The 13,472-nt window shown below is 32.8% G+C and overlaps 2 protein-coding genes across 3 annotated transcripts in view; one reads left to right on the top strand and one right to left on the bottom strand.

The window, feature by feature from the left end:
* Window positions 1-13,472, top strand: part of LOC105251046 — a 134,619-nt gene that overhangs the window by 100,819 nt on the left and 20,328 nt on the right. The window lies entirely within an intron of this gene.
* LOC112638065 lies at window positions 4,448-7,154 on the bottom strand. Its single transcript, XM_025409091.1, has 8 exons — window positions 7,045-7,154; window positions 6,789-6,915; window positions 6,552-6,696; window positions 6,164-6,439; window positions 5,871-6,036; window positions 5,078-5,746; window positions 4,618-4,779; window positions 4,448-4,530 (listed from the first exon to the last, which is right to left on the bottom strand). Exons 1-8 carry the CDS (start codon window positions 7,139-7,141, stop codon window positions 4,475-4,477), a joined length of 1,698 nt encoding a protein of 565 aa, XP_025264876.1. The 5' UTR covers window positions 7,142-7,154; the 3' UTR covers window positions 4,448-4,474.

Raw genomic sequence — 13,472 nt, 5'->3', positions numbered from 1 at the left:
CGACTTCGCTAATTGATTTCACAAATGTGTGACAGAAATTCTGATATTTATTTACGAATATTTAGCGACAGTTTCGTACACGTTATGTACATAAGCTCTTCGTTCGCATTAATTATTACATATTGCATTAATTCGCCTGTAATTGCATCTCCAATTGCGCGATGAAATCTACGAGATTAACGATATCGTGAATTTGCGAAGAAGAAAAATTATTTGACGTAGCGGTTTATCGTTATATAACGGAAAAATCGATCGGAGCTGGCGCGTACAGCAGCCACTTCATTTCACGAGAATCTACGACGTGCCCGACGAGATGATCCTATACGTAAGAGACAAGGGACGCTTCCCTTAGTCAGACCTGCCTGTTATCGACAGATCGTGATAAAATAGAGCAGTTCGAGCGGACGATTCGGCGACAAAAAACGGATTCGTTCCTTAGTCGTACGTGTCTACCTTTTCTCGGTATCATCTAATTTCACGATTTATCGTTCTTTCTCGGCACATCGATAAAAAATGCCAATTGCTACGTCAAAATGACGAGACTAAAAATCCTTCATGATTTATATAAATCATCGTAGTTTAAATTTGAAATAAACTAATTTTAACTCTCCAAAGAAAAAAGATGAGACTTCTTAAAAATAATTTATTATATTAGATTTTTCTTGGAACTAGGTTGACAACGATAATAAATGGATGCTATGCAATTTTAGTTTCATGCCTTGCGTCAAAGATAGTCAAACATTCTAAATGTTTCATTAAGGAGAATCTAATTAAATTTCCACTATCATTGTACAGTTTCACCAAAACACTCTCAAAACGCATCCTACTGTCAATTACAATTTAAGCAGGTGCGTATGGCATTTGAGGAGGGTTTCGCGTAAATCCCCGACCAAGTCTTCGCCCCAAGACAGCCAAACTAGAATCCTCGCCACGTGCACGTAGTAAAACGTTTGCCAAAATACACGATGGTCGTTTGCATGGCTGCCGGAATTTACTGAATACTCCGGCGAGACCATCAGCGACGTCGTAGTCGTTTAATCTGCCAGGGGTTTTCAACTAAACCTCCCCCGCGCATCCGAGAGGCTTGCTCTTACCCTTCTCGCCTCGGTAGCACTTTGGGCAAAAGCAACCAACCAACCGACCCTTTCCAAAATGTGGGACCCGCGTGTGTATTTGGCGTAATTAACCCAAGTTATGAGATGCGTTTATACACGGCGCGTAAACACGGTACAGGAAATTACTTCTGGTAATGCGAACGTCCCTTTATTCGTGCGAGCAACAATGGACTTTTTGTTGCGAACACGAAATGAGAAAATGTTTCTGTTCTTATTTGCGTCGAGATGCCTCGCGCTAATCGATATTCGGGTTTGACGTTTATGAAGTAATCCCTTTGCAAAGTAATCACTGCGAAAATAAAAACGGATTGAAGGTCGTAAATACCGGACTAATAGAATTACCTCTCTGATGCTAAAGCTTTACTTATCTCACATTTTTATAAAAGCAAGGGATTTCTGCACGATACAAAACGCGTAAGATCCCAATTTACATTTGATTATTACATACAATAAATATTGCATTTGCTTATTTATTTGAACAAATCATAAAATAAATGTGGAATGTTGTTAAAAATAGATATAATTATAAAATAATTATAAAAAATATTTATTGTGCGTTTTATAAATCTTGTTATTTATCTTAATTAATTAACGTATGCGATAGCATTACATATTTGTCTTTACAGGCAAACAACTAACTTGTGCACATGAAGCAATTAACGACCTAATTTACGATCTGAAGTGTAAGAAGTACTACGTGATACGCAATACTAGACACGCCCACTGATATTCGACCGTGCAAGAAGCAAATTTCTCATTGATAAAATACGCAGCTTTGCGCAAAGTTAATAAATTTACATTATCGAACGTGTTAAATTGCCACTTTTAGTGACGTAATAATTTCGCCGGGAAGGAAAGGGTTGCTTGAAGAACGGGTGGCGAGTTGCGTTTTGGCCGAAGCATAAGCGATATATTCTAGTCACGTATCCATAAAACTCAACTACGTACGGGCCGAAGAAAAATCACCTTGCAAAGAAAAGCTTTCGTGTGATATCGAAATCAGACAAGAGAAGCAATTTTCAGATCGTACATATGTTTAATCGAAACAAATAATTTCTTGCCTATTTAATTGCGTTTAATAATTTATTCTTCCATCTTTTTTGCCATTTTTTTTGTCTTTCATGAAATCTTATCTTCTTTTCTGTAAATATATAATAATACAAATTCTTGTAATTCTTGTAAATTATACATTGCGATATTTGATACGAGATATATAAAAAATTAATATTACAGCGTATAAAGCATAATATATAATTGCGTTTAATAATTTATTCTTCTATCTTTTTTGCCATCTTTTTTGTCTTTCATTAAATCTTATCTTCTTTTCTGTAAATATATAATAATACAAATTCTTGTAATTCTTGTAAATTATACATTGCGACATTTGATATGAGATAAATAAAAAATTAATATTACAGCGTATAAAGCATAATATATTTATGTATATACATTTATAATAAGAACATACGTTCGAAGTGAAACTTGACTTAAGAAATTTCTGAATGATATTATTGATGAAAGTTTTCTCACAAGCCGAAAAACATTGGTTCGACGATTGCGACATTAAATGTCCCACTTATCTTTCTCATACCTCAATGGGAAACTTTTGAAATAAAATAGCTTGATAGTCGGCCTCCCACCGTCACATTGGGTTATAAAAGGACACAATTTCTCGACTAGAAGCCTTCGTTCCTTGCAGGAGGGAAGGCGGCCCGCTAAAGTTACGACAGGTAATAACAAACTTTCGTATTCTTCCTCCTTGCAAATGAAACGCTCGAGCGAGTGAGTTAATTTATATCAATTACGGCTGATGTGATTAAACCGGAAGAGAAGAATGAAGAGGTGGATTAAGAAGTTATATCTTATATTGCGTGTTTCTTGATACTTTTTCTACCAATTACCATGGAAGGATTGGCAACGTATCCATTTAACTGTAAGACGTTTCCATTTAACGTATCCATTTAACTGTAAGGCGTTTCCCGTCTCGATTATTTCATTCTTTCCTCGCTTACATGTAGAAACATTTTTTTAATATTTAGACGTGAACGTAAAATAATTTCTGTAATGCGAGACAAATATTGATTGCTGTTATATTTAAAAACTCGAAAGTTTTGTAAATATGCTGTAAATATTTAAAAGTATATGTAAGATACATAAAAGATGTAATATTGTACATAACAAGATATTGCATTTTTTTCTATTTTAAAATTAACATTCTATTGATTCGAACAAAACTTGCGTGCCACGAAAATATACGGAAGTTGGGAATTAATTAAAAAGAAAGCTTGTAGAGAGAGTAATTGTGGAATAATATTATCGTCCATTATTCGCAGCGTGATTACGTATAAGTACATAACATTCTTACTTACTGCAAAGCAGGTGCAGAAAGTAGGATAACAAAGTTATTTTTATCAAAACTAAGCATTTTTTTCTTTTTTTTCTATCACGCACAGATAGAGAGAGGGAGAGAGAATATAAGAGAAATCTCTTATTTTTTTCTCTCTTATTTTTCTTCCTGTCGTGTCTTCTTTCAGCGGATGTAAACGACTGTAACTCGCTCGATGCTTTCTGGCAAAATTGCGAAAGCTGAATTTGCGGAGCCCGGTACATGCATAAGAGAGAGAGCGAAACTCGCGGAAGCTACATAATCGCGACTCAGTGAGCATGCATTTATTTAATATACGCCGCAAAGTTGTCATAGCTGATATTTGGCTGTACACAGAACGCATATTAGCCATTTAACCTCTTGTAAGAAACTAAAATTACTTTGAGATTACATAAACATTGTTAACTTTGCGAGCATATAGACCTTGTTAACTCTTCACTTGCATAATAAGCCAACCTCAAATAATATTAAGTAAGACGACAAAAATTTAGATAAATATTTCAGATTTAAGCACAATATATTACTTTAATAATTCTTCTTGTACTTATAATTACAAATAAAATAATAAAATTCATGTTTTGTTTAATTAATATATGATAGAACTTAATTAACATAGAATATATTAACATAGAATATAACTTTTTGACACACATTATTGAAATTATATTGCTTTACGTAAGAATAAACTGATAAATAAATCTTCTTTTTTTCTTCAAACTAAAGTAAATATATGATAGAACTTAATTATCATATAGAATATAACTTTTTGACACACATTATTGAAATTATATTGCTTTACATAAAAATAAACTGATAAATAAATCTTCTTTTTTTCTTTAAACTAAATATATGATGAAACTTAATTATCACATATTATATATTAACATAGAATATAACATTTTGACACACATTATTGAAATTATATTGGTTTATATAAGAAATAAATCTGGTAAATAAATCTTCTTTTTTTTCTTCAAAATAAAGTAAAGTTACCTTTCGTCGGTTTTTTAAAGCCACAAAATGAAAATGCTGAAAAAAAGTAAAATCATAAATAAGAGTTTTAAAATCTTCAAATAAATTATACGTTGAATATTTGAGATATGAAAATTTTAATACATGATTTCTTATCGTCCGATTGATTTTCATTTTGTTCCGAAGTGTATTTTAAAGGAGGAATCATCTGTATGTCCATTTCCTTATTAGCATATGTGACCGATATGTCGGAAGTCGGAGATAATTTATAATTATATAGTGAGCCCTCGTGTAATGATGATGGAGCTATGATAAAGTTTATTACAAAATTAGCTCTGTACCGATATTTAATATATGTGATTAAATATATTTAATATCTATATGTGCGATTATATAAAAGATAAAACTGTAAGTATAAAATTATAAAAACTAGTAAAAAAGTATAAAATTAAGTAAGTATAAAACTGTAAGTATAAAAAAGAAATTAAATTATTTTATATGTATAAGCACATAAAATAGACTAATAAATATTACAAGGTAAATATGTCTAATTTTATAGCATAAAAAATGCAATAAAAAAAGAATAGCTTGCGAGAATGACAACCTTTTGACATAAGGCCGAAGGAACTTATGCTGTTGCAGCATTCGAGATGCATCGGAGAAAACATACTGTTTGAGAGAATACTTGGTTGACGTACAGATTTCGATGGCGGGACAATATTGTAATGCACCGGTTCTACGCTTACAATTTTCGGAACCGACGATGATGATTTTAAATCTACTTCTTTGACATTTCTCGATGACTGAGGAGCAATTACAACATTACTGTCTTTACTATTCTCTCTTTGAAATTTAATTCTTTTGGCTTGAATTTCATCTTGTATATTTCTGCTGGCGTTATGCTTGGACGGATTTTTGTTTGTACAGCGACTCGTTTGCGTTTTAACAGATTCTTGCGATTTCTGTCGTTGTATCTCTTCTTGATGGATCTCTTTCATATTTATATTATTATCCATTTCTACGTCGTTGACCTCTTTTTCAATTCTTATCTCTGCATCTGGCACTACTAAAGCGGCGTTCGACTCCATTTTCTCAGTAACGACAGTATTTTTTAAATTAGATGATTTTTCCGCTTGGAAAGACTGCTTTCCTGCAGTACGTCTAAAATCATTATCCTCACATATCGCTTCTACATCTATTATCTCAGGCGATTCTCCAGTGTTCTCGTTTATGCATAATTCTTCTAAGATCAAAGTATTGACAGATATATTATCTGAAAAATAGGTCGATATAACCCATATAAGAATCTTTATATATAATATAATATGTATATATTTGTGAATTAAAAATTGTTTATTATATATCTAGAAAATATAAAATATAAAATTAATTTTTACCATCAAAAGTCTGGGGAAACCACGGACGCTGCATTTTCGTGGACATTTGATTTGAAGAATGCATTTCTCGATATGGTACATGGTTAATCTTTGGCGGTCCCATATCAAGGACTTTCTGTTTTCTCAGTTGTCTCTGATCTTCTTCATTCTTACGTAGAATTTGCAACTATAAATATCAATGAATTGGATGTCGCGCAAATATAAGAAAAAGAAAGAGATATAGATAGAATATATATGTGTATGCACATATATATATATATATTTAAAAAAAATCAATTTAAAATTTTATGGACCTCCATTTCTATCGATTGTAATTCTCTTCCATGGTAATCCACATTTACTTTCAGCTTCATTAACTTTTTCTCCAATTCCAACCGTTCCACCATCACGGCAGTGAATTCAATTATCTTACAACGTGTGCGAATCCAATCGATATGTAGTCTCTGTTTGATGATCGTCATCATCTCTGTTTTCTTATAATCCATGATCATGTATTCTATTTTGAGCTTCTGCAAATTGTTCTTGACTGCATTTCTAGTTTTTGCCAATGGAAATTCCTCGTACATAGTCTATGAGAAAAAAAAGAAAGAGAGAGATTTGTAAACCAATTTTTTTATTACTATTTCTAAACTTTAAAATAATATACATTTATAACGTAAATTCGTATCGAGACTTGCTAACCCGATAAGTATTCCATGTTTCCTCGTATTCAGCAATGATATTTTGATACTCTTGTATTCTCATTTGATTCAGTTTGTATTGATCATCGATATTTGCTTTTACCATTTCAAGAGTCTCCGAGGTTTCGCCAATGCTTACGTTTAATCTGTATAAAACGACAAAATTCCGATACATGTAATGACGAATTCAATGTAAAAAATATTGATATATAAAAAGTTAGATAATTATTTGGCATACATTGTTAAAGTTTCATTTAATATTACGCTAATTTTATCCATCTGCGTCACCTTCGTCTTAAACTGCTTTCTTTTATCGAGTTCAGTACGTATCATTGTTTTCTGTGTTTCAATTTCCTTTATTTTAGCTAGAAATTATTGACAATATTATTGTAAACGATAATACAGAAAAGATAAAAAATAATTATACGAAAAGTTTATATTTTTCCGGCTGGAATTTGCGCATTATATGAAATATTATGGCGCACTTTATTTACCGTCTAGCTGTTGCTTGGTTTCCGCAATTACCATCTTCAAACAGGTTTCCAGCACTTTTACAAATTGGGGATCATCATCTTGATTATCCATGTCCATTTTTTCTTCTCGTCGAAAAAATTACTTTTACACGACACAAACGATTATATTTTCTTAAAGCAACTTGCTACTTGCCACTTTTTACTGATTTAAACGATCTGAAGTTATAAATAATCGACCAAGTCGTCGCAATTAACAATAGTCGGATAAATTTCATCAAGTGATTATTTTTAAAAAAAGTAAAAACTCTCTCTCTCTCTCCCTCTCTCCTTTTTTTTAATGTCGCGTTTGAAAGATATTTTAACCTTTTATGATCAAAGAAATTGTACACAATCGCAAATATACTTTGTAAGCATTATTTAACGGCAAATTGAGAAACATGTATTGAAACTTTGTTCTTTACTTGTTCGCGGTTGGCCTCCATTCGCGACACTTTCAGCAGATAACTTCTCGCGAGACGTATGCTACAAATATATATCCATTGGGTGAGAACGAAAGAAAAGCGAAGATGAAGAGACTCCACTGTACATTTTCCTCTTTGCGTCGTAAAAGTTTTGATATTTTCGTCAAATCGGTTGACCGCGTTTACTACGCAAAAGTTCGAGCGTTTGCCGAACAGTCTCGTAATTCGAGATTGGGATTCGTTAAGAGGGAGCCATCCCTACGCCCACCCATATATATCTTCGCAGTGTACTTTGGCACGAATGCGGCTTCGATCTCGAAAAGGGCGACGGTGCTGAGCGAAAATAGAGGACGAAATATATGACCGAATTAATCATAAATTCCGACGAATTTCGCCCGCGCGTGACATTTAATAATTTATTATTAGCATCCCATTTTTGATATATGTGATAAATAATTTCAATCATTTAATATAAAATAATATAATATAAAACATAATAACATAATATAAAAAAATATGCTTATAAATAATCAAGTATTATAAAAAGAATTACTTGTTTTTTTTCTTTAGATGCTATTGCAATTTTCATTTGCATTTCTTCTGCATAATATGTCATATCTAATACATTTCACGTTAATTCGAGCGCTGTAGCACTTTCTAAAATATCTTCTAATATATATTTTATATCATCTAAATATATGAATTATTAACATGTATGTTATGTATTGATGTGTCCCACATACATCCCTATACTAGTTACCATTGCTTTGTTATGCAAGTGTCGATTGGAAAAAAGGTGGCGATTATAATTGTACTTATGAATTGTGTCATATTCACAGAAATGATATGAAAATTTCTGAAACAGGAGCATTGCTAATTAATTAATTAATTGCCGGAAAAGGATCCTTTGAAAAGAACAAAAAGAAACCTACTTAGCCTGAAAGATAAAAATATTCGAAAGTAATATCTGCGATAAGCAGTATAAAATCATATTAAAAAAATAAAAACGTAGAATTCCTAAAAATCACTGTATATTTGTGAAATATATTATATATATATATATATATATATATATATATATATATACATGTATGTATATGTGTATGTATGTATGTATATAAAAGGTTAGTGAGATAACGAAAGTGATACACGTGTCAATTGAAAAATGATACTTGAACTTTTTTCTGATTTTTCCACGTTTACATTCCAAGCGATTGTAATCGAAGCTTTTAACGAACTACGATTGGTAAACCAATCATCTATATATGTAGAAAAGCTCAACAAAAATATCCAGTTATCTAAACACATAGTAGTTGAAAATCAGTCGAAAATTCAATGATAGTTTTTTTATACGCTGATAGAAAACTTTAGATATTATAGAAAACTCTGTTGAATTAATTACTTTTTGGCAACACACAATTACGTATTTATCTCTTAAATAAATACATATTTAAAATATATATTAGACAGAGTTTCTGGTACTTTTGATTATAACTTAAAAATTCATCAAAATTATACGTATAAAATATTATTATACAATAAATATATTTGTATCTAATTTCTCAAAAATTATTTACCATAATAAAACTATTTTTTAAATAACAGGAATGCATCAAGAAGTTTCAGGGATCATAGATTTTATTTTTTACGTTTTAATTTAATAGCTAAACGATACTTTAAAATCCCTTTGTCTTGTACTATGGATTAATTACAGCATCGTATTGTCGTGTTGGCAAAATAATCGTTTAAATTGTCTCGACCACTGAACATTGATCCGACCGCATATCCCTGTCAATCACCAGAGAGAACACTAGGAGGACCAGCGCGGTTTGCAAGTTAATGGAAACTAGTGACAGTCGATCAACTTATCGACTCCAAAAATTGATATCGGCGCGCCGCGTGTTCGGCAATATCGCCGAAAAAAATATCAGTAAGGATTCAGTCTGGACGCGCCTGTGTGTGTGTCGTCGAGGAGGGACGTTCGGGGAACACGGCACGCTGGCTGTCGGCCAACTCAGTCCGCATTTGGGTCAAACTGACCTCCATCCCTCGCCAGAGAAGGCCAGGATCCTGCATCCCTCCCCCGTATCCGGGCAAGAGGGGAATGGAATGGCTGCGAGCGAACTGTTTCTTCCTCGCAGCGCTGGCTGCGCTTTCTAGTCGGCGTGTTATGCTGCTTTTACCGCTCCCAGACGCGGTGCACTCTCTCGAAGTGGCTCTCTCTTCATCGTGAAAGATTTGTAAATGCGCCGAGTAGCGATGAGAGGACGACAGGACAAATAACGGGAGGAGCTTTCGACGAAATTCGTAAAAATAAAAAGTCAATTCTTTGAAATATTATTCTTTTACTTTGTTTATTCATTTAAGATTTCTATAATAGTAAAAAAAATAAAATTTTTAATTTTGTTTTGTCTTATATATTAATAATTGACCGATTAATATATCGCTAAAAAAAGATTGAATAATATTTACATAATAATTCAACTATTTTTTTTTTACAAAATATTAAAAAATAAAAGAATAAAATTTAATTTTGCGAAAAATTCTATCATAAAATGTCACAAAGATAGAAATTAACGCGATTTTTTTATGTAATGCCAGAGGCCGTTAAAGCTCACGGAGTAATTTATGGCGTGATTATTTCATCTACGGTAGTTTCTAGTCCTTTTTGAGACTAATGGAAATCGTACCGTGGAAAGCGTGAGCAGCAACCATAAAGAACAGACTGTCTATACCACGCGCATGAATACACGGGGTTATCAATGCTTCGTAAAATGGGTTATCATTGAACAAAATAACATCTCTCGTCAGGCGATATCCTTCCTCTTTCTCTGTATTATTGTTATATCAACCCCACATGGATTACTTTGCGGATGCTCTAAAATAAATAACAAAAATATCCAAGAAACACATAGAAAATATAATGCAATACAGAATGTATATATATATTTTTTTTTAAATATTCATATATAATGATTGTGATATTGTATGAAAATTTCTCTCTTTTCTTTCTCTCTCGATATAACATTTGCCATACACTTATAGAAAATGTGAATAAGCGGAGACCTTTTTATTGACTACACATGAACTATATCGACTGTAACTGAAAGCAGCATACGTGTGTACGCGTGGCAATATTCCCATGGGAATACTTCGATTTCTAAGACCTTTAGATTTCCTGCAAACAACCTGCTCTGACGCATTCGCACGATCTATCCTCCGAATCGGTTTCCTTGAGCGAAATTCCGTTAGAAACGTGCGAGAGATTTATTCGCGACGCAGGCATACATGTATGATAACAAAATATCGGGATTATGAATCTTTTATGGATGGCAATGCTCCCGTTTCGACGAAATTGAAATGGGAGCGAAGTGCGGTGACTAGAATAAAAAACAAAAAGGAAAGAAGAGGAAAGTACGCGGAGCAGCCCGAATAGCATCCTTTCACAGCTGTGCCAATAATTGATCACTAGAACGTAGATGAATGTTTATTGGCATTGCTGGAAAAGGTAAGATAAATACTGTCGCGAGCCTCGAACGAGCGCGTATCTCATGGGATCGATTTTTCTCATCGCATAGAGGAAAGATATAGACATCGCGTGTGTATCGTGTATCTTTTGCGAAGCAGTTTACCCTTTCAGAAACTGCAACTCGTTTACGAGTAATTTCTACCATAGGGAGACCCTTTAAGCGAGCACACGTGAACAACGGTAGATTTTATAAATGGATGAAAGTTTTCAATGGAGAGAACGAGGTAGAAGGACCGTGGAACTTTGTACAACGGAAACGGGAAAGTAGGTCTTATGGAAACCACTGATTAATCTTTAGCGGCGCCTCTTTTATGCCTCGCTGAACATAAAGGGAAATTTTGTTATTCCGCAAAAAACCAACGTCTGGATAAATTTGTTTTGTCAAGAAGAAGTTTATTCGTAATCAGGTCAGTTGCTAAAATAAATAAACGACTGTGTGATAAACGTTGTTGAAATGTTACAGTACATTCTTCCGACTCAAAGCGCTTTAAAAACGATTATTGAATAATTAAATAATCAATTTTATAAAATATATACTTGTCGAAGAGGAAATATCAATTGTCCGCGATGCTTTTTCATTCTGATAATGTATTGTATAAAATAATTCTAACTTTTAATTTAATATGGATAATTGACATATCGCATGTCTTTCTGCTTGCGAGCTTATGAAATGACTAGTTTAAAAAAAGGCATTCGTTGTCAGTTAAAATACGCGTATATATCAAAGCAGATCTGTAATTCCTTGTAACAAAAAAGACTTTAAAAAGGTAACTTTTATTGAATACAAGGTAGGAAGTGGCAAAGACCCGTAGATAATTTCCTCTTTCGCAAGCTTTTTATTTCGTTCAACGCTCTCTTCATTATCTATTTTTTTATGCTGCCGGTAAGTAAAATCAATACGTCTCTCTCTCTGCGATATAAAACTCTATAAAGCTAAAGAATGAACGGCCGCGACTGAAAGCTTTCTTTCGCTCTGTTAATTTTTAAGTCGCGCGAACCGCTGCACTTTCGAGAGAAAATAAAGTTCTGCGGAAAATAGTCTCGGACTAGAATTAAATTTATAAGTTTTAAACCCTTTAAAGCATATTTTGAAATTCCCGTAAAAGAAAAAGAGAACTTATTTTCTCTCTCTCTCTCTCTCTTTCCTTCTCTTTCCCTTTCTTCTGCTCAATCATCAATCTCTTGCAACGTCATGTCGTGCCGAAGTTTTAAAAAAAAATAATAACAACGTTGCTGACGCAAACGGCGTGAAGCTAAATGAACAAGCAAGAGAAAGTAGGGCAATTTGCATAGGGCGTTCGATCAAAGTTCTCTCAGAGTCTCCAGTGATGGGATAAGGCAATATAGAATCAGGTAGAATCAAGCGAAATATCAGCGAGTTTAAAAAATATTCTATTCATATTTATGCTGTATATATATATATATATATATATATATATATATATATATACACTGTGTCTCTTATTAATTATATTAATATAAATAGACTACGAGTTTTTAAGATATTTCATTTTTTTCAATCATAAATTTAACAAGATAATTGAAATAATTTCTATAATACACATTTATTATAAACGAGAGAAAAAAAGCGATCATAAAATTATCATATTCTAAAATTATTATTAGAGAATATTTAATTTGTTACATGTAATCAGCTGGGATATGCGAATCCGATTTATATCATCGATTTGCTCGAGTTTATCCCCTTTCCTCTTTCTTCTGAAATAGCTCGCTGGAAAAGGTGCATCTACGAAAGAAGCGTAAGTTTTGTGGAACGCGCCGCAAGCCTGTTATTTCGAATTTATCGTACGCCAGGGAGTCAGAAAGCGGCATAATCTTCGCCCGAAACTCATTTCCGGAGATAATCCTCGAGATAAGAACATTATCCTGTTGCCTCATACGTTAAAAAGACCACCACCTGTTAAACGCGTTTATTATATAAAGCGATGATAATTCGTTTTGTCGCGTAATATTGCGTAATAATACATCGTAACTAAATTAATATCTCGTGTAAGGTGGAATTGATTAAAGCTCCATTAAATATGAATATTACTGTCAATGCTAAAAGACATCGGAGATTTAACAAAGAGAAGAGAAATGTTAATGCAATAAAATATTTGTATGAAAAATAAAATATTTAATAATTAAAATAATTGAAATAATTGACACTAATATACGTTAATATAAATAACACCTTCATAAATTCAGATAAAAATATGAACATTAAAATGAAATAAACAGGAATGTAGAATTTATTGTGCAGAATAATCTGGTCCTTGTGAATCGAGATGAACGTACTGTGACCTCGCCTAGTGGAATGAATAATGCTTATCATTGCAGCTCAGCTGCCCACCGTCATTATTCTCTTGTGTAATTAAGCTATATAACTGCTGGGAGCATTGTTACAAACTTGATGAGAACATACGTCGTGTGAAATCTTTTTTTCCATTGCATTTGCA

The sequence above is a fragment of the Camponotus floridanus genome, unplaced genomic scaffold (genome assembly GCF_003227725.1).
Source record: "Camponotus floridanus strain SB8 unplaced genomic scaffold, Cflo_v7.5 scaffold24, whole genome shotgun sequence".
NCBI lineage: Eukaryota > Metazoa > Arthropoda > Insecta > Hymenoptera > Formicidae > Camponotus > Camponotus floridanus.
Note: the sequence above shows the minus strand (reverse complement) of the source record. Positions and strands in the feature narration are given on the sequence as shown.